Genomic DNA, 25211 nt, shown 5'->3' with positions numbered 1-25211 from the left:
TAGCAGTTGCATGCAAAGATGATGAGAGTTCCAAAACAGTAACCAGGTGTTGAATCTGAGAGGAACTGAGTCTCAAACATGTGATGGAAAGTTGTTCTGATAGTGTAGTCACATTGACTGTTCTGTATTGGTAGAAGTGTGATTCCTGGCTTAAATTATTAACATGCATGTTCCATGAATTCACGCAATAATTGCAGTTATACTGTAATTTTGTGTCGTCTTGCACAGGCATAGATTCTTCATTTTATTTTTTTTTTAGTGCAGTAGATATCCACAGTTACTGGTTTCTATATAATTTTTTCTGCCCAGTGATTGAGTTATTGCTGTTTCCCCCTACTTGTTGAAATGGATGCAGGTTTTTTTCTCAGAGATCGTAGAGTTTGCTTTAACAGTCAACACAGCTCCGATTTTTACTAACCTACATGGACACTCTCTTACCTAATAACATTGGGTAACTGTAGATAGCCTGTGGCAATTCAAAATACAGAGGCGTCAACAAAGCTAGAGGATAACCTTATGTTGATATTTAAAAGGCAACATTAAGACTTCTGAAGAAGACTCTGCAGTGCTTTTGATGTGAAAATAAGTGCATTAAAAGGATTAGTTAAAATAAAAAGTATGCTAAGTACCTGATTAAAGAATCGCCTCTTCATTTGTTTATTTCTCTCACTGGTGTACTAAAAAGCAAAGTAAGCTAACATTGTATTTTTCCTCAGAGTTCTAGACAACTTGCGTCACGATTTCACGAACAGTTTGTTGTACGTGAAGACCTAATGGGTTTGGCCATAGGCACTCATGGTGCTAATATTCAGCAAGCCAGAAAGGTCCCAGGAGTGACTGCCATTGATCTTGATGAGGATACTTGCACATTCCATATTTATGGAGAGGTAAGTTCTCTTCTTTAGCCTTTCAAAACAAAATAAAAACAACAAAGGACACACAAAAAAGGCAAAAAACCCTGCGCACATGGGAAAACAAATCTCATTTCACTCACACATCTGTATATTTTAGGATCAAGATGCAGTGAAAAAGGCAAGAAGTTACCTTGAATTTGCTGAAGATGTCATACAAGTCCCAAGAAATTTAGTAGGTATGTCAGTTCTGGAGATTGTGTGATAATAAGGAAAAATGCCTTGAACTGTTTGTGTTTTCACTTTCAGAAGCATGGCAGGGTAAAAGTTTGAACACATCTCTCTGTGAAAGGGTTCTACGTGGTACAAAGTCTTGGGGTCTGAGGCTTTAATTTTTTCCAGCTCCATGTGGAATTTTTATGGACGCGTTTACATTCAGTACCTTACAAGAAATTACTTCCTGGTTTGGCAGTTCGGGGATATCTTAAACTAGAACCAAAGTGCTGATGTTTAAATACAAGGTAGAATAGCTTCTGGATTGAGCAAAAGAATTCAGATAGTTCCTCCAAAGAAGTCCAGAGATCAGTGCAGCTGTACAACAGATGAATCTGCAGTCTCCTATTTTCCTAGTATATTTTGAATCATGTCTTTTACTTGTATTTGTCTTTTTTCTTGTCCTTTTACATCTGAAATACAGTTTGTTTAGAAGCAGCACTGTGGGATGAACCAGACTCCTAGTTAAGGTACCCAATGATCGAGAAAATTCCCCAAAGACAATGGAATAGATTTCCCTGAAAAAGTCCTCAAGAGCGCATGTAACCCTTGTGCATGTGGGGAAATCTTTTGATGAGCTATAAACATAAAAATACATGGCTTAACTCGGTGGATAAGAAAATAAACAAAACCATGGAAAATGCTATACAGTATGACATACAGCTGAAAACAAACACTTCAATAGGCTGCCCAGCAGTGTATGAAGGCTGGTGTTGAAGCAGTGGGACGAGTACTTACTGATGTGGCACCTCAGCTCTGGAATTGGTTTAAAACCAGTAGTTCTCCCTTGCCCGCTCGCTCCTGATTCTACTGGTGATAAGTAAAAATGATAAGCTGCCCATCATCATTTTAACTTGAGGTTTTAATTTCTTCGTTTTTGTTTAGAATTTTGCAATTATTTTTGTTTTGGCAGTTTTTCATTTCTGCTCAGCTTCTTGGCCTGCATCCTTTAGGATATAAAATTGACTGGACTGTATGTTATATCCAAAATAAAATCTGTTTGATAATTTGCTTTTTAAAATTTCTAATAATTTGCCAGAAAACTAAATAATTTGCTTTAAAAAGGCAGATGGCTTTTTTCCTTTTACTACATTATTGATATGCTGGGTTTTTTTTTCTCTTTTTTTACCTAAAGAAAATGTAAACATCTGGCTTTTTTCTATTTAATTATCCTTTAAAAAATTTCAAACTCAACAAAACCAGCAGCAACAAAAAAAGCCCCACATCCAAGATCTTGCTTTTGTAAAGGCTGTATGGAACCTGAAACATAGGTTAAAAATATGTACAGTCCTGAAACACTTTTAAAGACATTTACGTATGTTACTGAATTCTATCTAAACCCAAATATTTTAAAAGGTTTATTGGGGCAACTAAGGTAAAGTTTTTTATTTTTCTTTTTTCCTTTGGTTTACTTGACTTTTTAAAAAACCAATAGCAAGGCTTTTTACATTTATTAGTAAGCTGCTGTTACATTCACCCGTGATGTATAATCGAGTAAAGTACTCAGAAGAAGTTTTTGGCTCTCAGAGCAGCATTTGTCATCAAGCAAGAACTTATTGGTTATGTTTTGTCATGTTTTCTGCAAATAGGATTTAAAAAATCATGGTAGAAAAATTAAAACACAAAAATGAAAATTAATTTAGTTTTGGACGACAGGAACTATGTGCCATGTGATTAAAAGTGCGTTTTAATTTGTTCTGTATGGATTAAGTATCAGCAAAGTAAACCTGTCATGCAATCAGTATTTTTTGCCTTTAGTTCAGTGATGTGCCTGTGAAAAAGGTTACATTGCAAATTTTCCAACAGTTTTGTTGGGGAGGGGGGAAGACAACAAAACAACAGCAACAAAACAAAAAGTGAACAAAAAACCCCTGACCAAGCACAACCACTCACACATAAAAACCCCTAGTTGTTACCTGCAGAAAACATCTGTTATGTCTCTCCTTTAATGCTTTAATTGAATGATACGGCCTTTCCTCATTGTCTCCCAAGCAGCTCAGGTTTCAGACAGCACGTTATTTTGCTGAGGTTGTACAGAACTAAAGTTTTCATTTTCGTTGTCTCAAATGATGAAATTAGAAGGTCAGGTTCCAAAGATAAATGCATTAATTACTGGCATTAGAGTATAATTTATTTCCATTTTTGTCTTTTGCTTCTTAATGATACGTAAATTATTTTCAAATATCTCTAAAAAAGCTCAGGTTCAGAGAAGAGAACTTCAGATCTGGTTCAAACTGTATCTTCAGTAGTATCAGAAAACCTCATCAACCAAAACTTTTGTCAACAAACTAGGAGTTTTGCTTTGTTCTCTACCCAAAAGATAGTGACAGTGAATGTTAGAGCATTTTAAAAGGGTTTTTTGGGTTTTGTCTTGTGTTTTAAATGCAACCAGCAATGTTTATTTGTAAATCACCGAAGCTATTATATACCTACCAAAGCAAAGGCATATAAGCATGCAACATACTGAATATTTGTGTAATTGAGATGTGTAATTTCAAATAACTTTATACAAAGGTAAGGCATTTGTGATTTAATTTCCTTTGTTGTCTTACACAAGCTTTGAAAAAGAAGGAAACTATACTCCGTAACCCCAAGCTTACTTGAACATTTAAGTTCATGGCTTGTTAACTAAATTTTGTTGTGGAGTATGAACTAATTTTTGAGGAGTTCTTGCACTGTTACTAAATACTCTTCTTTAATTACAGTATAGTAGTACTCTCAGGTTTGGGGGAAAACCCTAAAGGTGGAATGTTCTGTATGTTCTTTCTGTAGGAAAAGTAATAGGAAAAAATGGAAAACTGATTCAGGAGATAGTGGACAAATCTGGTGTTGTAAGAGTGAGAATTGAGGCTGAAAACGATAAAAATATTCCACAAGAAGAGGTATGTTTTCAGTTAATGTGGTTTTTGCGTGTGTTAATCGGTAATTATTTTCTAACTAGTGATAAAATAAATTCTTCTGTGTATCTTCATAGTGGTAAGAAAGTTCTGATTAAGGTGTGGTTTTTGTTTGGTGTTCTCTCTAATTTCCTATAAACGCTTATGGGCATTTTTATTTAAGTTTGGCTTATCTATGTTTGAAAAATGCTTTGTGAAATTTCTTGTTTATGCACCTTCTTAGATATTTCATTTTAATCCTGTTAGAAGCAGTGACGCTGTTTCACAGCACTTGCTAAGCTGTAAATCAGCGTACGTGAAATTTACTGTTTTCATTCATTAATTTGCTCTGAGTTTAATCTCTTGGGGTTTTACCTGATTTAAATTTTGATTAGTCATTTCTTATATTGTAATGAAAAGCTTATGCTTTATGTAGAAACCTCTCTTTTTAGAAATATTACCTAAATCCACAATAGCCTGTCAATTGTAACCGAAATAAAAAGCAAGCCTGAGCAACATGATACTCCAGGTTTGCACAGGGAGACTGTCAGCCTTGCAAAGGGCATTAATGAAGTCTTGAACTTTGTAATGTGAGGCGTTTTTCTGTGGGGCTGTGTTGAGGGGAGAGTTCGGAGGTTTGCAAGGAAAGCTTCAGGCGTGAAGCTTTTAACATCTCAGTGCAAAAAGTTTCCCGCAATTTCAAAGGTGAAATGTGCTTCAAGAAAACTGAACTGTCTTTAGTTCACCTGGAGTCTAAACGTACCAGGTAAGGAACCTTTGCTATTTTGAATAGGATACTAAATACATTTCTGGAACCCTTAAATTTTTGCTTGAGTAGTTATTTCATCTTTTGTATTATCACTGTAAAACTATTACTGAAGACCCACAATTCAATTTCCATCTTTCTGTAAATGGTGGCTAAGCAATTAAGGGTTTTTTTTTCTACTTTATTAGTTTTATATGTATCTCAAAAGGTAAAATAGTCAATGTTTAGATTTAAAGAATTCACTGCTATGTCATATTTCATTTCTACCGATAAATTCTTGCAGCATAAATTTCTTGAACTAGCTTAATAAGCAAGAGGGTGCTATTATTACTGTAGGCTAAAACTTTCAACTCTTTTAATGTCTCAGCTTACAGATTAATAGAAGGGTAAAAGAGCAAGTAGTCATGGCTGCATTTAGTATGTTGAGTTTTCTTTTTTCCTTCTGGCTTGAAAAAGCTTATCTGTTGATGTTCTTCAATCCAAAATGCAGCTTTTAAAGGTGAACTTGAAAGCTTTTATTACCCGCCAAGCTCTGCACTGATACTTTCCTATTTTACCTGTTAATGACATTGGTAACATGGGCATTGCTTATGCTGCTTCACGTGTTAGTTGTGTCATACCAGGTGCAACGCGGAAACCTGAGATAAAATTTTGGCAGATAAGAGGTTTTGTAGGTTTATTTGTATTTCATATTTTAAATAAATGCACATTAAAATTGCCATGTGTGAACTTGGATATTACAGGCCTTCATTTTGTAAGGCACAGTACTTCAGTTTTATATGTTAATACAGCATCGGGTTCTTTTTGTTATGACTGAAATGTTAAATACTGCCCAGAAATTTCAGGTGCGATTTCATAACTCGCCTAGTTTTATAACAGGATCTTCAGGCTTTTCATCTTTTTAAATGAGAGAGATACTGTTTGTTATAGTAGTATATATTATTTTGGTCTCTCAATTTCTTATGGACATAAGATCTGCTCAGTACTCACAACTGAAACTAAGTTGAAGATCGGTACTTTTGCATTAAGGACAGAAATGAGGTTCAATAAATAAGCATTTTGATATTTTGTATGGCTAAAATTGATATTGTTGCCAACTATTAAGAATATCAGCTGGCATTGCTGTCCCTAGAATCCACTGCTGAAAGCAACAACAAGCTGTTTCCTTAAATGCCTTTTTAAGTCAGTTGTCCTGTGATCTTTTAATAATTGATACTATGTGCTAGTTAATGCCACTTTAGTAGAAATTTCATTGCTCTTTATCAAGTTTTATTAAATATTTATGAAACTTAAAATACCCAAGATAATAAAACATTTCAGTCAATGATGCCTGGGGCTAAAGGATTTCTAGTGCTCATGAAAGGTAGTGTCGAGGTTTCTTAGGATTAGAATATTGTGTAGTGTGGGTTTTTTTGTCATTTAATGCAAACGTGTAAGACCTAACAAAAGTTGTCCATATGTAAAAGAAAAAAGCAAACCACAAAAAAAAAGCAGAGACAAATGATAGACTTGCTACTTGGTCCCTCTTTGGGAACCTCAGCAAACTGTCTATTATTTTCGAAGACGTTTGTGTTTCAAATCAATTTACTTTTGCAAAAAAACCCCTCCTTTGGAATACAGTCCTGTAAAGGGTCTGTGTACAATGAAAACTAAAGGTGTCTTTAGAGGTCAGGATGAGGTATCAAAATGAGATTTAAGTGAACTCGGTAGGTATAGCCAGGCTCCGGGTCTGCAGTGCCGTAGGTTTCAGCAGCTGAGCGTCTGTGAGACTTTGAGGTTGTCTCCTGTACTCCACAGTCAGGCTTATGCTGCCATGGGGGGGCTGCGGCTGGTCCAAGAATCAGGTACTTCAAAGGCGGCTCAGTGGGTCTGCGTGGGCTCTGATCACACCTCTGAAATGCTGCATAGGCCTATTCTAGTGTCAGAGGTTTTGGTGTGGAAATTATCCTTTTATCTGCTGAAGTTTAGCTGTGTTTCTAGCACTCAGTGGGGCCCTTCTAGGTAGATTTCGTAGCCTGGTTTGACCTCCTAAGTTAGTCTTTAGATGTTTTCTCTCCAAGTGTCATGATTTCAGGCATTACAACTTCCACCTTTACCTTTTTCAGGTATTTGTAGAATCACTTAAAATACTTGAAAGGTAAAAGAAATGTAAGCTAGCAGTCATTAGATGAAGTATTCTTTTTTTTTTGTCTTTGTTTGCATTTTACAAATAGAGAGATCCTTATGAAGAATCAAGTCTTGTTTTATGACATGGTGTTAATTTGATTTACTTTTTTAAAAGATCAAAGGTTTCTCTACTGATGTGTAGCCTAAAAGTACCTGGTATGAAAGTTGACATGAGCAGCAAAGATATTAATTTTGAAGGGAGGAAACCTGAAGTATTTTGAATTGACTCTTTTTTTTTTTTTAAACTTGTTCAGAAAAATGTTGGTGTTGTGATGCATATTATCTAAAAAAATACTATCTAAAAAACATTAGTTTGTGATCCTAGTCAACATGAAAATTTAAATATAATATTGTCTCATTTTTTAATTTATGCTTAGCCGTGTTGTAAAAATTGGTTTTAAGTTTTACAGCAATATGTTTGGTTCTCTTCGGTGTTTGATGCCTAATCAGTAACCATAGGACTACTGTTACTGTGTTTTAGGGAATGGTACCATTTGTGTTTGTGGGAACAAAGGACAGCATCACTAACGCGACTGTTCTTCTGGATTATCATCTTAATTATTTAAAGGTGAGGGAAATTATGCTGCATTACCACTGAAACAGTAAGATGATCAAAATCTGTTTGGGCCCCAAAGGTGGCTGAAAATTGGTGTTGTAACAGATTTTCAGTCTAAAAAGGCTTATTGCAAAAGCCATGTTTTATTAAAAGAATCATTTATGTGAAGGATTTTTTTAGAATGAAAAATACAAAGGACTGAGTAAAAATTTAAAAAAAAACCACAAAAATTTAAAAATGATGACAACTTTTTATACAAGGAATAGTCCATCAGGCAACTGCAAAGCAAGCAGCATTCTATGCAGAGATCTTGTATACACTGGGCATTTCATTCTAAAACCCTAAACTTCTTTTTCTGTAGATAATTGACATTTCATACTTGAGGATGTTTTGTAGGCGATTCAGCTTTGTGTTGCGTTTGCCTCTTTGCTCTATAACTTCTCTAGTAGTCTGCAGTGCTTGTTGTCTTTCGTACAGAGAGCAAGAAATACCCCACGTTATTACTTATAGTTGCTTCTGCTTTATAGGTGTTACAGCAGATGCTAACAGTAGAGACTGCTTTGAGTTAATATAATTAAATGTATTCTTGCATCTTTTCTGAAACCTCCAGACCATTAATGATTTGATACATATCCAGTCTGTGCAGTAGCTATCATTGAATCTTTTTGAGTGCTAAAATTTCTGCACACAACTGAAAGAAACTTCTCAGTACAGTGATCAGAGGAATTAGAATAAATTACTTTTGTTTCCTTAATTACCTACTGAATAACTGTACCTTTTAATACTGCTTGTTGAGCACTCGGATTTATCAGTCTTTTGGAGCAAAGATACAGCAGTTCTGCAGCTGTCAGGTAGTAGAGGCAGAGAAGGACCACTTGAAAGCTAATACTAAAAATCAAGCTCCTTTCTTGTATGCTCACTCTTATTTCAGAAGGTATTTCTGGTTTAACTTCTTTGGCCACCTTGAATGGGTACTTACATGTGAGTCAGTACTTAAATGGGTACTGACGTGAAGTGGAAAGTGCTTAATAGCCAGCAAGGGATGTGAAGGGCAACAAGAAGGGTTTTTACAGGTCTACTGGCGGCAAAAGGCATACTACAGGAAATGCAGGCTTGCTGCCGAGTGGAGTAGGGAACTTGGTCACAAAGGAAAAGGATGAAGTACTGAATATCATCTTCACTTTTTGTATTGATAAGATTTATCCTAATAAATGCCAGGCCCTTGAATCCACTGGGAGAATCTGGAGAAATGAAGACTTACCCTTCCTGAAGGAAGATTGAGTTAGGGAACATCTGAGGAGGGGGGGAACCAAAACAAACAAACACACACACACACAAAAAAGATACATGCAAGTCAGCGGGACCTGGTGGGATGCATCTCTGGCTGCTGAGGGGTATTCTCAATGTCCTCGCTGGAGTAGGTGACCTCCAGCAGTCCCTTCCAACATCACATCAAAACTTGCATTAAAAAAGTTGCCACTTTTTGATGTTAGCTAGAGAACGTCTCAAACTGACAAAAGTACTGCCCGAATATGTGTCGCTGATAATTATTGTTTGTGTTTATTTCTTTTATTAGTTATGTGTGGTAAAAATTCTGTTTGCTGGCTGTCTTTCTGTGCCTGAATTGAAGCACTTTGCTCTCTATGCTTTTATGCTTCCTCACTTCCCTGGTGTTTGTTCATTATAATTAAGTAGAATTTAACAGCAGCGTAACCTCTAGCCCTTTTTATGAAACAGTGCTATTACACTGTAATTGCTTAATAACTTTGATATTTGTTATGTGCAACAGTGTTAGAAGCTTGTGTTGTAATCTAAAAAGTTTAAATTATGCCATTGTTGGAATGCTAAAAATGGATAATATTACTGTATTCAAAAGTAAAGAAATGCTAATTTCTCTGTTTAAAGAACGATTAACTTCCTTAAGGGTAAAGATCTCATAAATTTAATACTGAAGTATAGTTTATTGTATCTCCTGAAAGCAGTTGATCTGAGTGCTTTTTCTTGATATATCTAGTTTAAACAAACCTAAACTTGCCAACTGTGCCACAGGGAGAATTGTATTGGTAACAAACAGATTTGAGCATTTGAAATATTTTTTTTTTTTTACTAAACAAATTATTCTCAAAGCTGAATTACTATATTGAGGTATTAAATGGATTATTAGTGACAATACTGATGTGCTGTTTCTTTCTAAGAACTGCATGTCTGTACATTCAGGTGATTAAATATTGGTGACATCTGACTTGCTGTGCTTGTGTTTGTGTAGGAAGTGGACCAGCTGCGTTTGGAAAGATTGCAAATTGATGAGCAGCTTCGACAGATTGGAGCTACTTCTAGGCCACCATCAAATCGCACAGATAAGGAAAAAGGGTACATGACTGATGATGGGCCAGGACTCGGCCGCGGTAGTCGACCTTACAGAAACAGAGGCCACAGCAGACGCGGTCCAGGTTATGCTTCAGGTACGTAACTACAAGTGCACTCACAGTTTCAAGAGTGGCCTGTTGGTCTTTTGATTTATTCAAAAAGACTGGACTTGGAAACAGAGCTGTTAAAACAAATTTAGTTAATATTGAATATTATTATTTGAAGATTATATAGAGCTTTATGCTGTAGAAGATATTCTGAAGTAAAATGTAGTGCTTATCGGTAATGTAAACTTATTTCCGTGCAGTTCCTGTCTCTTAGAATGCTTATGTCTTCTACATTATGAACTCTTCTGGGCAAGGATGGTTATTTTATCTATATTTTGAACAATTCCTAATGATAAAGTTTCACTTTTCATTTGAGCCTGTAAAAGGCTATCTTAATGTAAATATTTATAAGTGAAAATACTGAGTAGCTCAGCAGAAAAGCTATTTTCCTCATATTAAATTGAACTTTTGTGTTTTTCCTAGAAGAGCATAGTCACCAAAATGTAGGGTTACACTTTAAAACCTTGTATAATTCATTAATGAATAGTTTTCAGGTTGGTGCTTCTTCAGAGTGATCTATTACTTCATTATCCATAACACAGATCAGCCAGTCTTTGTCTTCACTGAAAGGCCTGTAGCATGAGCTTGATAAGACAGTCTTAGCTTACTTTCTACATAATACAAAATTTGTTTTTGTGCTGAAGCCCTTTTGCTGTTTTGAAGATGTGAGCTCACCTGGCTAATAACAGGGTCATAGGAGGGAAAATTGGGGAAAAGAACCAGCTTTTATCAGTGAAGGTGATCTGTTAACTGGAAAAATGGTCATGGACAGTTACTTTGGATTTGATACATTTCTAGCATTCTGACTTTCTCTGCTTTTGTAGTGTGTGTTGCAGGCTGTGTCATGATAGATTGTTTTGTTTTGTTTTGTTTTTTTGTTTTCGTAGAGTTGTGGTGGTGAGGGGAGACAGGACAGGTTATATTCAGAACTTTGAGTTTTAGAAATATGAAAGGCTAGTCTATTAGACTTCTTACATAGATTCAGTAGTGTATTGGTAGGCTGATAACACCAAGTAACTATAAATATGTGGCACACTTAATTATTTTACCTTAAATGCACTTCTAACTTGTATTTATCTGTCTTTAAGAAGTAATGTGTATTATACACAATTCTCTATTATGTATGTTATAGAGATTGAGAGGCAAAGATCACGGAACTGTTTACTTTAAAAAATATATATACACTTTTTTTCATTATACTGTAGTACTTTCGTGCTAAGCTACACTGGCATGTTTGGATTTTTTTTCGTCCTCTTGATAGGAACTAATTCTGAAGCATCAAATGCTTCTGAAACAGAATCTGATCACAGAGATGAACTTAGCGATTGGTCGGCAGCCCCAGCAGAAGAGGAGCGAGACAACTACCTTCGTAGAGGAGACGGGCGAAGACGTGGTGGTGGTGCAAGAGGGCAAGGAGGGAGGGGTCGTGGAGGATTCAAAGGTAAATGTAGACTTAATTTTGAAAAAGAGGTCGGTGTTGGAATCCTTAAGCAAAGTCACTTCTGTCAGCCTCTTGTTTGGCATCTGCTCCAGCCTCCTTGCCATCCTGGGGGCCCTCGCCTGGATTCTCTCCACTTTGTCAATATCTTTAATGGAATATTTTATTTCAAATGTGTTGATTGTTGAGCAGAGGGGAATAATCCCTTCTTTCGACCTGCTGGCCACATTCCTACTAACACAACACTCAGCTGTCATTGTTGCAAGAGCACACTCATGTCTTATTCAAGTTGTCCACCAGGACAACTCCTTTTGTCCGGAGCTGCTGCAGACACAGTGAGGCCACCATGTGACCTGAGCACATTGCATCGGATTATCCCATTGAAGCTGTAGGACTTAGGTTCATCTTTACAGCTAATGAGTTTTCTGTTAGCTTGTTCCTTCAGCTTGTTGAGGTCCTTGTAATTAGCAGCCCTGACCCTCCAGTGTATCAGACAACTTCCCACAGTTTGGTGTCACCTACAGAACTGCTGAGGAGTCATTCCGTCCCAGTCTCTTCATACATTACATAATGCATGTCTTCCCTGTAAAAATCAGTTGGGATGGCATCAAAATCATTTGCTTTCCTAGTGTGCATCTTGACTGAAGTTTGTGGGCTGTGCCATCACACGTGGAAGTCAAGGAATAGAGTTCTAGTTCGTCAGTGAATATAGAAAAGGCTTTTATAATCTGTCTTATCCAACTATCCATATTCCCATCTTCTTGTATTTGATTTTCTTGCCGCAGGATTATATAAAGTTGTATTTTATGTGCTCAATGGAAAGCACCAGGCAAAAGAAAGATGGGAGAACTTGACACATTATAAACTATATGTATTTAACTTACTGATTTTATTATTTAAATATTTTTGTCTACAGCTCTGCTTATTTCTTGAAATATAATTTTCAAAGTATGGGTATTGCTTGATTTAGTAAGACTTGGAAAAAAGGCAATGCAGAAATTAGAAAGCTTGTAAGCCATTGGGAAGAATGTGGACATGTTAAACTTTACTGAAGTCTACTCTGTACTTCTGTGGTTAATCGTTTTGAGAGGTTTTTTTTCTTCAATCAGCGGACAGTCTCTTTTGAACTGATGGTTTTGAACACTCTGGTTTCGTCTGCTTTGATTAATACCTGACAAAAGTTTCCTTGGTGATTCTTGGCCCACAGTTTAAGAACGGTTGTTATGTTATTAAGAATACTTGTTTAATGTTATTTAGCATGAAAATTTGGAACTATTTTCCTATTATGCTTAAATTTCCTATTATGCATAAATTTTAAGTAAAATAAGAACATATGCCCTTGTCGAGCAACTTAGTTGATTAATTCTTCTGACAGGAAATGATGAACAGTCACGAACAGATAACCGTCAGCGTAACTCAAGAGATGCGAAAGGGAGAACAGCAGATGGATCTCTTGAGGTAATTTTTCTCTTATTGGAACTCTGCAATGTTTAAAAATGCCTAGGTGTCAAATACTGACATCGAAGTCCTCAAAGCTGCAAGTGACACAGTAGACTTATGGTTCCTTTTTGCCTAATCAGATCTGCAAGAGTTCTGTGTCATTTTGTAACGTATACGCAGGAATCTCAACATAACAAGTTGTGTAAAGATGCAACTTCGTAATGTTAGCTTAGCTCTCCCTTTGGTTGGAACTCTGATCATGAGTCCCAAGGATTTACTAACCAGCTTGATTTCAGTCTTCGTTCTTACTAGCTTTTTTTTTTTAGCTTGTATTTCTTACTGCGTTGTGTCTTGTTCTCTGTCGCCTATATGCCTGAGGGAGGAGAATCGTTAACGCTTTTTATAAAGAGAGTGTGTTGTAGCCAGAATCTTCAGAGTAAGAAAGATTAAACTTCAGAAACTACCTTCACTACTAAATGAAACATTTACAATTGAAGGCTATGCAATCTAGAAAGTAAGTTAAAAATACACATCAAGAAACTGTTCAAGTCATACTGAAATATTTTATAACCTTAAATGATTTGTAGTATTTGATAAAGATATTTTTACATTTTTTTCAAATATGTTTTGTTGCATAAAGTTATTCAGGCTGATATTTTATGCATACAAAGTTTCCCCGCATGGAAACTATCATTTCAAATGATAACATGCAAACCTTCTACCATCTCTTACCGTATAGGATGAGTTACATTGTAAGGAAGAAATAGGAGCCGCTGCAAGCGGCTGCCTTCTGTGTGCCGTTTCCAGGAGTCATGGTTCTGGTGGGAGATCAAGATGGCTCTTGGTTTGGTGTTAGAAAACCTGCTTAAAAAAGGACAGGGAAAAATTGGAACAAGTGACCAAATGCTTAGTTTTCCAAGTGGGAGTGCTGAACTTGAAAGTGTAGTACTCGAACACACCTCTGAAATGCAAGCAGCTGACATGCCAAAAATATTTTCTATTTTTTATAGTTAATCAGTAATTAACTTAGAAAGTTTGAAGTAGACAATGGAGAACTGCAGTGCTGAAAAAGAAAGGCACATTATCAACAAGTTGGTTTTTTTTTTCTGTTGCTCTGAGATTTGGATATTTTATATGAAAATAAGTATTTGCATATAGTTGAAACCTGACTGATCAAGCTGTAAAAAAATTTGTAATATTTCAAGGAATAAGGGCTTACCTTCTTTACAAGCATAAACATTCTGCTTTCAAATTGCTTTTTTGAAATTTTTTTTATGACCACTTAAAAATACCACAGAAATCTGTTTGGTTGATTAAATGAGACTTTTTTTCAAATTCAAAAGGTGACTGAGCAGATTTTTTTTTGAGTGTTCGTATCATTTCATGAGCAGCTTTTCTGTGTTCATCTTTTTTTCAAAAAAATACGTATATACAACAAGTAGAAAGATGTATTATCGAAAGTGAAATGATGCTGTTAGTTCTTTGGCTTTCTCTTGCACGGACACACTGGAAAATGTAGCTTCCAAGTCTAGGTAGACGGGAGGTTTTTTGGGTTTAGGTCACAAGTATGTGGCATTTTTGAACAGAGAAAAATTCACACACTCTCCATTTCAGCTGGATACATTTAACAAAGCCATAAGGGTGTGGAACTCCTTTATATATTCTGACTATTTAGTAAATAGTCCTTCTCCCAGGCTGCTGAGGTAGCACATACGTAAGGGGTGGATGGAAGGAAGAGGGTGCTTTATATAACTCTGACTTGTTCCAGATCAGAATTGACTGCAATAATGAAAGGAGTGTCCACACTAAAACATTACAGAATACCTCCAGTGAAGGTAGTCGGCTGCGCACGGGTAAAGAACGTAACCAGAAGAAAGAGAAAACAGACAGCGCAGATGGTCAACAGCCGCTGGTGAACGGAGTACCCTAAACTGCATAATTCTGAAGTCATATTTCCTATACTGTTTCAGTAATTCCTATTCCATGTTAGAGAAACTTGTTAGGCCAAAGACAAATAGTAGGCGAGACGGCGCAGGGCATGAAATGAACATGTGTTCTCTGTTAGCCTTTTTTAACATCAACAGTATGCAGTTGTTTTCAGAATAAGAAGTTATTCAATATTTGCATAAAAATATCTGAATTTCCGAAAGTCGCTTTCAAGTACATATTGCAGTTCAAACAATGAAAGATTCTTTTTTGTTTGTTTTAAAAATACTGAGCTGTGCATTGGTAAACTTTCTGTTCAGTTGTACCATTTTAACACATCGGGTCAAATTCACTGCTCAATTTCAATTTTCAGAATAAATAGTGTTTGCAGTAATCAAATTGGCTTCTGTTTTCAATCTAACTTACAAGTTCTTCATGAAATGCTATGTCGTTTTATGTCCTGTGTCAGTTCACATTCTGGTCCACCTTTTTCAATATTTTAGGGGACCCTGAAATATGTGTGATGTAACAATTGTCATTTCCATTAGCAAAAAAAGTTGTATGATCTGTGCCTTTTTTATATCTTGGCAGGTAGGAATATTATATTTGGATGCAGATATCAGGGAAGATGAGTTGGTAACACTAAATGTAAAATATATGTAGCAATCCTTGTCAGACGTTAGTACTTTATAGACAAGTGCATGCTTTCCATAATTTTTTCCTTACATAAACATTGAGTTAGGCAGTTATAAGAATAGGAAATTTATTTTGCACTGAAGATTTGGCAAATAGTGTTATTGAAAAAGGGGTGTAATTTTTTTTTTCTTTGTAGGCAGTACAGAAGCTTTTTTTAAAAAAAAAAATAATAAAAAAAATAAAAACCTTTCCATTGTGGAAAACTAAAAAACTCATTGTTACTGAGGGAACAAGTGTAACATGTTCACAAAATAGTAATGTGTGCCTGCTAGTTGGCCAGATGACCAGTTTAAGCGCTGACGTTTTTCATCCTCCCAACATTTTTTTTTGATTCCTTATTTTAATTTGGGGACTGTCTCAGGAGAGGTGGGAAGAGAATCACCACGTGTAGTGCCCTGGTATAGCAGTGGGAGAGATTTGAGGTAGAACAAAAATTCATCATATTTTGAGGTACAAGGCCTGAATTAATGGCCAATTTGAAGGTGTCACAGAATCTGATCCAAAGTAGAGTTGTACACCAGGGAAGGGTGGGAGGTGGTGGGATGAGCTGTGGTTGCTTCTGTTTCCGATCATACGTTAAACTTACTTGGCAAAACTGTATAAGGACCTTCATTTTAATCCATTTTTATTCAGATTGCTCCAGAAGGAGAGCCACTGTTTATGTACAGAATTGTACAAACTTGACCTTGCCTCTGTGTTTTGTGAGTTTTGTTTCTTTGCTTTTTTCATTCTTTTTTTTTTCCTTGCATACAGGTGAGCATACTAAAAATGGCAACGAACTGCACATGATTTAACAAATATAAAAATGTCTTAAAAAGTATTGCCAAACATTAATGTTGATTTCTAGTTATTTATTTTGGGAATGTATAGTATTTGAAAACAGAAATTGGTACCTTGAACACATCATCTGTAAGCTGTTTGGTTTAAAATACTGTAGATAATTAACCAAGGTAGACTGACCTTGTAATGTAACTGCTCTTGGGCAATATTCTCTGTACATATTAGCTGCGACAGATTGGATTTTATGTTGACATTTGTTTGGTTATAGTGCAATATATTTTGTATGCAAGCAGTTTCAATAAAGTTTGATCTTCCTCTGCTAACTGATGTTGATGCAATCCTTATAAATGATTGCTTTTAAAAATCTCAGTGGAGAGAAAGTGTTTCTTTGTTTAGACTTTAATTGTAGCCATTGTTTACTTACACATTATAGAAGACTTCTAAAATATTACTGTTTTCAAAACTATGGCACATAATGCTCAAGACAACGCAATCTAAATATTAAATAGTACAGTACCTGTTGAGTTGTCACACTACATGCACTATATTTCTCACATTCAGTGGTTGAATTCACTAAGGTGCTAACTAGGTTAAATGTGAAATTACTAAATTACAGTTTGACTAATTAGCTGCATTCCATTTTCAAGTGCATTTTGGGGTTATGACCTTTTTCAGTATTTGTGTGCTTAACATGTATCCCTTTCAATTCAAATTCCAGTGTTTTTAAATGTTATTAAATTTCAAGAAATTAAACTGTGAATCTAAATGTACAATTTTATTTTGAAAAGTCATGTTGTTTCAAAACTTAAAAGTGCAACAAATTGTCTGATGCTTGAGTTCAGGTCTGTCCTATTGGTAACTTATAAAGTATGGTCTAATGAATTAAAATTATTTTTAAAATAAAGTTCTTTAAAAAGAGTGAGAGGTATTTGTGAATGATGCCAAAGTCTAAATTCAGTAGTGTAAAGCTCAAAGACTGGGAATTAACAGATGCTTATGAAAAGAGAAATTTTGTTTCCTTTCGTTACTAAGTGCATTTTTGTTAATGATAGTGGGAAGTTAGGATTTTCAGAGTTGGTAAAAAACCTTATCAAGGAAAAAAAATCTTTGTATACAGCTTTTTTGAAACATAGGTAAAAATCTCTCTTTATGAGCATTCATGAGTTCAAGAACCAAACAGGTTTAGTTTCTTGAATACAGAAATTGTTTAAATTACTTAGTAATAGATTAACTTTCTTAGCCCTTTGTGTCTCTAATATGAAATATTTTGTGTCAATCTTTCAACAAGCCAGAAACAACATTACTACAAGTATGATACTGAGTGTTGCCGCTGTGTTCTTTGTAGTAGCACTTACTGTGAAAGAGAACTTGTTTCCCTGAACTGCAGTAGGTTTCTCCGCAAAACCCATCAGTATTAAACATTAAAAGAGAATAGATTAATTAGTTTCCAGTGAGAATTCCTCAGTCACTTCAGGAACCCTGCTGCCTTGTTCTGATAAGTGGCATTCTGTATTAATCCGCAAGGCGAAAGGTGGGTCTCAATTTTTTTAGCCTGAGCGTTGTTAAAGATTTTAGTCTATTTCCAGAAACAGTAAGACTTGTTGTGGAATATCTGTTCTGAGGGGTGGGGTTAGATGTTGATGTTGGTTCTGGTAGCTACTTAAAAGAATTTTTTTTAAAGTGACAAGGCTTAGCGTGATGTAGTTTCCTCAGTAGTCTGTAATAAGCTTTTTTCTCATTCACTTGGACTTACTAGTACTTACGTTTTCATCCTAAAAGACGCTAGTGAAAGTCTTTTCCAGCCAGGTTCACATCTGTGAAAATCAGGGTGACCAGAAAAAACTTTTAATACCTTAACAGTGTGAGACAGCGTTCTATATGTTATGAAAAGTGAGGTTAGTTCTTCTGAGGTGAGTGTTCTGAATAGATTCCAGTTTGATCTGCAAGGTTTTCCTTGCCGGAGTTTCACTGGGCTTACGTGCAGTGTAGCTTTCACACCCCACTTCTGTGCGGCTTTCACCATGGGAAGGGTTGGATTTACTGCCCATTATTCTGAACCAGCGTGAGTCTCTCACAGCAGCCCGTGAATATTTTGCCTTCATCGAGGGGATGAATCTCTTTTTCTACTCCTAACATTTTTTAAGATATATCCCGTGTCTGTCACTCCTGCTTTCATGGTTATGAAGATCATCTATCTTGAGCAATTTGTGATGGAGATAAATAATTGCTACTGAACCACGAATACGAATTAGTTGCCACTATTACTTTATGTTGTTTTAAAATTTATTTACAATAGACCTCAAAGTATTAATTTGTGTGTGGATAAACAAAAAAGAGCAACAATCATACATGATTGTTTTGTGTTTCTGCTGAGGATTCAGTAGGACAAGACTTTCTTACATTTTTTGCACTGAATATATGAAACTGATTCCCCATAAAGAAGAAAAAAGAAAACAAATAAAAACCACAAAACCCCATGGATGTAGTCCGTATAAATAACTGGGAACTTGACTGTTGCACAGATGGCATAACAAAGAATTGTTTGGGGTATTGGATGTGCTGAGCCTTAGGTACAGACCACAGTTACAGCAAGGAGAGCCGACAGTCCGAAACTTAAGAAAAAGAAAATCAAGTGGTAAACGTAAAACATACAGGCAGTTTTGTCAGATGATGAGCAGTCTGAAAGGTCCCGTATTCGTGCAGCAGAAATGCATCGTGCTGTATGCAGCGTTCTATGGGGATAATCAGTGTGGAAAATCTTAACAGCATCTGAGGTCTTATGCTTCAGAAAATGAAGACTGTTCTGTATTGGACATTTCTAAGTATCTCCTCATTGGTACTATTGAGAGTGACTGTGTCTGTGTGCAATGAAACAATGAAAGTGATTATAACCGTATATTGTTCCTTATATTAGCAAGCTAATGCTGCATACAAATTAGGTTAAAGAGAGTCACCCCTTAAACTCATTACTCAATTGAAACAGGAAAACAAAAAAAACATTTGTATGTGAATACATAAGTTTTTTTTAAAGAACATTTATCTGTTCGGATGGCTGTTGTACCATACTTTTTTTTTTTTCTAGAACATGACAAACTGCTTTAGGCAGCTCAACTGTTTGGAGAACTGCTGATTTGGGGGCATCTGTGTTAACTTTAGGTTTCAATATTTTTTAAAACATGGTTCCTAGTCTATTCAAAAAGCCGTTCCTTAGGAATGGAAATGTCTCAGGGTGTATGTCAGACTGCGCTTTTGCTTCAAGTGTGCAGAGATTTGGTGAACCCACCAGATGATCCTCTTACCTAATTAATTCACATTTAATGGATTATTGGGAAGCTCAGACTTAAGCACTCTGACCAAACTTTGTCCGTTTTGAGTGGAATGTGTTTTGGTGTCTTGAGGTGTCTATTACCTGCTCTGCAGAATTAGGTGATGGTTCTGAAGTGTGATTGGTAATAGCATGAACTTGGTTTTATCTTAGTGAATTAAAAGACTAAGAGGCTTTGTTAACAGTCTTTGGGAAGGACTTATATATATATATATAATTTTTATTTTTTCAAACCACATGTACAGGTTTTTTTCTGGCCCCTCTGCTGTGTTTCTCACATCTGTACTGTGGATTCTGAGCTGTATCGTAGTAACAGGGAGCCCACTGTGATGAGCTTTGATTCCACGTCGCTGTGTGGAGCAAGTCTGTAGTTGCTGTGCTCTGAATAGCTGTGCACTCCCAGCAGTAGCAGAGAAGACAGCAAAAATAGTATGTAATAGGGAAAAACTAGAGTTTTCTCTCTCTCTCTCTCTTGTTTTCGTTCTCCCAGCAGGTGTTTTCCTCTTCCCATTTTATCCTGGATGGCATTAGATTGTAATAGGTATACTGGAAAATGATTGCTATCCTCTTAAGAAATAATTTTACATTTAATTACCAAAGCAAAGTTTCTCTGTGGGACAGATGGCATTTGTATATTACTCAACAGGTACGTTATAATGGCAGGAAAGCTTTCCTCATCTAGCAGCAGGAGCGCAGAGAGAACAGACCTTTCAAAGGCCAATACCTGTGTATTTTTTTTAGCTAAAAGTGATCTTTTTAAGTTGTCATGTGGCCAGCTCTGGCACATTTCAGAGATATTTTTTTGTTTAGTCTCTGTTAACAAGATGACTCTATTTAAGCTCTCTGTAAATGAATAATTTCCTCAAAATCACTTACTAAAAAAAAATAATATTACTGGGTTTGGGCCCCTCCTTTATGCAAAAAAAAAAAAAAAAGAAAAAAGGCATCCCGCTCTTTGCAGCAATCTGCTGTCATATTCTAATCCGTAAATATGAAGTTAAGATCATAATGTTTTTTATGCATAAGCACATACCTATTATTCCTGTTGGTTTTATTGCAGTAATGCTGCTAATTGGCACTCCGCTAGCATGGAACTCTGTGGTACTGATACTGCTTTGCAGCATCAATTCGAGTGAGTATTGCAAGGAGAAAAGCATTTACACCGAGGCAGCAAGTACTTTTATTAGCAAGAAGTTAAGTTTAAAAGTTGTTGTCTTGGTAATCCTTGAAAAATACTGAAAAATACTACCAAGAGATCTAAGTGCTCCAGATGGGGTCAGTCCTGACACTTAAAAACAGCAAAGTGTTTTCGCCCCAACTGTAGTTCCCATTTCCCTCTTTGTGCATCTACGTGAGAAACACATACGGCTTCTTTTACCCCTGGCAGCGTATCTTGCTTCTGTTTACCTTTAATTATAGATTCTTCTATTTTTTCCCCCACTTTGACTTTTTTTTTTTCCTCCAGTGTACAGTTAAGTGTTCCTATAATCTGCTGAGATTTGATGTATTTGCTTACTACAGCAGCTGGCCCAGAATAGTTAGCAAAGATTTTTTGCCTGATAACTTGCACCAGAAGTTAAACTGGGTCATCTGATATGTAAAGGATCAGCCCACACGTGAAACTTGCATTGGATCCTTCAGGCGTCAAGAAACCAGACCAACCTTCAGACACGACCTTTTCAGAGCTTGGTGAAAGGCTGTCGCTTGCTGCAAGTGTCATTGGAAAACATTTCTGCAATATCTAAATGACAAAGTCATTCTGGTTAAGAAAAAAAAAGAAAAAAAAAAAGGCAAAAACATTTTTCCAGGGTGTGTATGTGCGTGAGGTATAATGTAGATATAAATGTGATTAATCTTACATGAGAGAGCAACGTGTAGGACAGCCGTGGTCATATTTTTAAATAATTCTTGTCAAACCGATGGTCAGATACCTCATCTCTTGAACTTCCTGTGAAATCATCACAAAATCTTTAAAATTTTGTGTTCTGTCTTGATTACTGGTGGGGAGGGGGACCGTGACATAACTGTTAGTGTGAACTTTGCTGCTCGCTTTTCTGTTATATGTTAGTCTTGGATTCCCTATTTTGACATTTGTTTAATTCTCCCTACTCTGAAGCTGCTTTTTTTTTTCAAGTGAGTCTCATATGGCACAGAAGAGCCAAGTGGAGCACCAGGGCAAATAGGGAATTTACCCACCTGGGGCTCCTGATACTGCCAGCTGAAGAATCACGTTCAATACCTTAGTTTTTGGTTACGCCCTGATATCACTTGTGTTCACAAGGAACTGTAAAACCATGAAATGGCTTTCAATAAAGTCCATCACTGAAAGCTGTTTTCTCTCATACGGAGAGAGAAAAGGCAAACAAGAATACTGGCTTGTTTTGGGGTGGTGGTTTTTTTTTGTTTGTTTGGTTTGGTTTGGGGTTTTGTTTGGTTGTGTGGTGGGTTTTTTTGGTTTGGTTTGGTTTGGTTTTTGTTTTCTTGATCGCCAGTGGAGTCTCACTGAGATTTGTGCTTGTGTTTTCATTAAAAAGAGATGTGATGCCACATCTTCGAGTAGTGTAAATGAAAGGTGAGCAACAAGTCCCAGAGCTGCGGATCACTAGGGTTTGCAAAAATACTCCGGTACCTCTATATTCAGAGGTGTGTTGCTCTTTTCTACACAATTGCGGTAGGTCCTGGTCTGGGCTGGGTGCATGTTTTCTTGTATCTGGTAAAGCTGCCTTTCACCACAGTTCTATGTTTCAGTTAGTTTTCCAGTTAGATCTTTAAAATAAAGGCTGAAACTTCTGCTTGTATACATGAGAAAAATACATCTATAGATGTAACCCCGAGTTTTCATGTAACCTGCACCTTAGAGGTGAACAGTAGAGCTTTTTGTCTTGACAATTTCCACCTGAAGGCTTCTTTGATTTAAATTTCATGGCTTTAGTTCTTTACTTGTTGTGGTTCACGAAGCAATTTGAAGTAATAGAATTGAACACAATAGGAAGACATCTGTGCTTAACCTTGCTAGCCATCGGTAGTCACAATTCATAATGACTATAAATGCCTTCAGAATGAAAGATAATCAGTATGAAAATGTCATTGCATTTAATTATTATGGATATTTTGATGGTAATGAGCTAATCATTATGAGCTTTCAGGTTTTGCACAACAAACTCCGAATGTTTCAGAAAAAGGTGAAGTGGTACCCAGCCATCTTCAAATGAAACTACAAGAGTCATTTGACGCTGTCAAAAGCTTCTTCAGGCCAGTGAGTAAGTGTCATTTCATCACCGCAGCATCGTTTCTCTTCCCTTTCCCCTTCATCTGCCTCACTTCCAGTCCACCCTCACGCATTTAGTGTATTTAAAACCCTCAGCCCGATACCGCAAAGCTGGATAGATCTCTTCAAAATGGTATTGTTAAACGCCCCTTTGGAGCAATCATAAATTTGCTTTCATTGCGTTACTACGAAACCCTTCATCATCAATGATGTGATTGTGCTGGAAATGCTGGACAGTCTGGCTTAGGATCCACCTTGCTGAGCTTTGTTATATCTGACCTGAACTAGCTTTCTAGTCTTCCCATGAACACATAGGAATAAAAGAGCAATTTGGCACATCCTGAGTTAAGGATTTTGCCCCACAGTTGTGTCTCTGCTGCTTTGACTGCCTAAGGAAGGCTCCATGGCCATTAGCTTAGACCAGACCACTCACCTTTTGGACTGCTGAAGTTAAATGACAAGAAAAACATTATTTCATAAAATTATCACCATGCTAATCTGCTAATATCAATAGCAGAGATGATATCTATGAATACACAAAGGGTTTGGCCTGTACAAAATCACAAGTGCACTCAATCTTGGGAGCTGCTGGAACCAAATGGTGCTTTGCTGCTGCTGCGAAAGTGTCATGTAAGGGATGCGATACCAAGTTTTACAGGAATTAAATATAAATCGATATCTACTATTTATAACTGTCTTTTATGTTCAAACCCTTCCCACAGGGGATCTCATTACTATCAATGAATCTTTTATTAAATAGCAAATTTTAAAAATTGCTTAAATATTCTGTTCAATAACTTGGTTGGATAGCTTAGGGTTTTGTTCCTATCAGCTGATTTTTCAGCTTTAGTGTCAGAGAGATCCATAGCTGCAATATATTCTATGATGGGCCCTTCAAAAAAAAAAAAAAAAAAAGTCTTACATATCTGTTTAATTTTTAAAATTTGAAACACTCCAGTCAAAAACTTGAATTTGTCTTTCCCACTTACTTAACAACTAGAAGTACAAAAAGTGGCACAATGGTGTTTAGATTTGGGGTTGTAAATGTTTACTGATATAAATCAAATTACATAAGATTTTACATGACGTGATTACTGGGGACACCAAAATGACAGCCTCCCTCTACTGGAGCATTGTTCTAGAATAGAGATCTTACATATTATTTCTTTTTTTAAAGCGTGCCGTTACAGAGATGAACAAGTCTTAATTCCTTGTAATCTAGGAGAGGGCCTTAACAAAACCGAATGCTTGAAAAATAAATGTTGTCCTTCCAAAACCAGCCATGACCTGACCTGTTACATGCCATTTAATGACAGTAAGTATACTTTGTGAATTACTGCCTCATAGGCAAATGCTACTTTGGGTGATTTTCATTTCTGTTTCTTCCTTTAGTTTTTCAGGTCACCACTCTTTTCAAAGTGTAAGCTTGCATTTATTTCTGCATATATAATAATACAGAAAACAAATCGTTGATAAAGGATTAGCTGGATATCATGTCAACCCCGACACAAGCAAGGAACAAGTAATGCAAATAAATATAGTGCGAAGAATGGAGTGAAGGCTTTATTTGTGGAAAGTGGAGTTTAATCCAAAGTAGTAGTGACTCTGTGAAAGTGCTACAAAGAAAAAGTGAAGGAACTGGATGTATTTAATTTGGTGCAGAGGAGGTTGATTGGTTATTGAATAGTTACTGAAGCCTGTTTAGAAGGGCAGTTACTAACATGAGGAAGCCACAAATTCTTCTTGGTTGAACCAGATGATATAACAAGTGGGAATTGCCACTAAGTGATGCTTCAGAAATTTAGCTCGAAAATTAGGGGAAAAAAATCATTAGGAAAGTAGTGCAACTCTAGAACAAATCATCAGACAAGTGGTGGAGTCGCCATCCTTGGAGGTTTTCAAGACTTGGCTGGACAAAGACAACTTGACCTCATGTTGGAGGTAGCCTTGCTTCAGGAAGAAGGTTGTTCTACCTGGGGAGCAGAAATCTTACAACCCAAATTTCTGTGGTTCTGTGTTCTCAAATTCTAGCCTTCGCATAATATTTCACCTTCCTTTCTTCTTCGAGCATACACTTGGTGTACATGATTGGTTTTCCCTCATATGAAAGAATGCAGCAAACTCTTTTTGTCCGTCCAAACCTTGCACATAACTCTGCTTTACTGAAAGGGCTAAATCGAATCTTAATTTTTGTCATAACTTTTTTCCCATTTGTACAGCTTTGTAGAAACAGTTATTGCTTTTCACAGTGAAGTTACTTCAACAAACCGAAAAATGGAAAATTTTAGAGGCTTTTTGTTAGACACAGAATTATTTGGTTTGGAAGGGACCTCTCAAGAACATATAGTCCAATTATCCCTGCTCAAGCCAGGTCAG

General features: G+C 36.3%; 1 protein-coding gene across 4 annotated transcripts in view; it reads left to right on the top strand.

Annotated features, from left to right (window-relative positions):
- The window catches only part of FMR1 (fragile X messenger ribonucleoprotein 1), a 31849-nt gene extending 14817 nt beyond the window's left edge, over window positions 1-17032 (top strand). The window contains exons 8-15 of one of the 4 annotated variants that reach the window (XM_065643476.1): window positions 717-887; window positions 1012-1090; window positions 3897-4006; window positions 7414-7500; window positions 9755-9950; window positions 11260-11403; window positions 12776-12858; window positions 14609-17032. In XM_065643476.1, coding sequence (XP_065499548.1) covers window positions 717-887; window positions 1012-1090; window positions 3897-4006; window positions 7414-7500; window positions 9755-9950; window positions 11260-11403; window positions 12776-12858; window positions 14609-14770 — 1032 coding nt within the window. In that variant the 3' untranslated portion in view covers window positions 14771-17032. Of the gene's footprint in view, window positions 1-716; window positions 888-1011; window positions 1091-3896; window positions 4007-7413; window positions 7501-9754; window positions 9951-11223; window positions 11404-12775; window positions 12859-14608 lie in introns of all 4 variants that reach the window. The other 3 variants (XM_065643477.1, XM_065643475.1, XM_065643478.1) reach the window with 3 other exon arrangements.
- Window positions 17033-25211: the final 8179 nt, after the last annotated feature.

This window comes from Caloenas nicobarica, chromosome 12 (assembly GCF_036013445.1).
Source record: "Caloenas nicobarica isolate bCalNic1 chromosome 12, bCalNic1.hap1, whole genome shotgun sequence".
Lineage (NCBI taxonomy): Eukaryota > Metazoa > Chordata > Aves > Columbiformes > Columbidae > Caloenas > Caloenas nicobarica.
The sequence above is the reverse complement of the archived record's forward strand: the minus strand, read 5'-3'. Positions and strand labels throughout refer to the sequence as shown.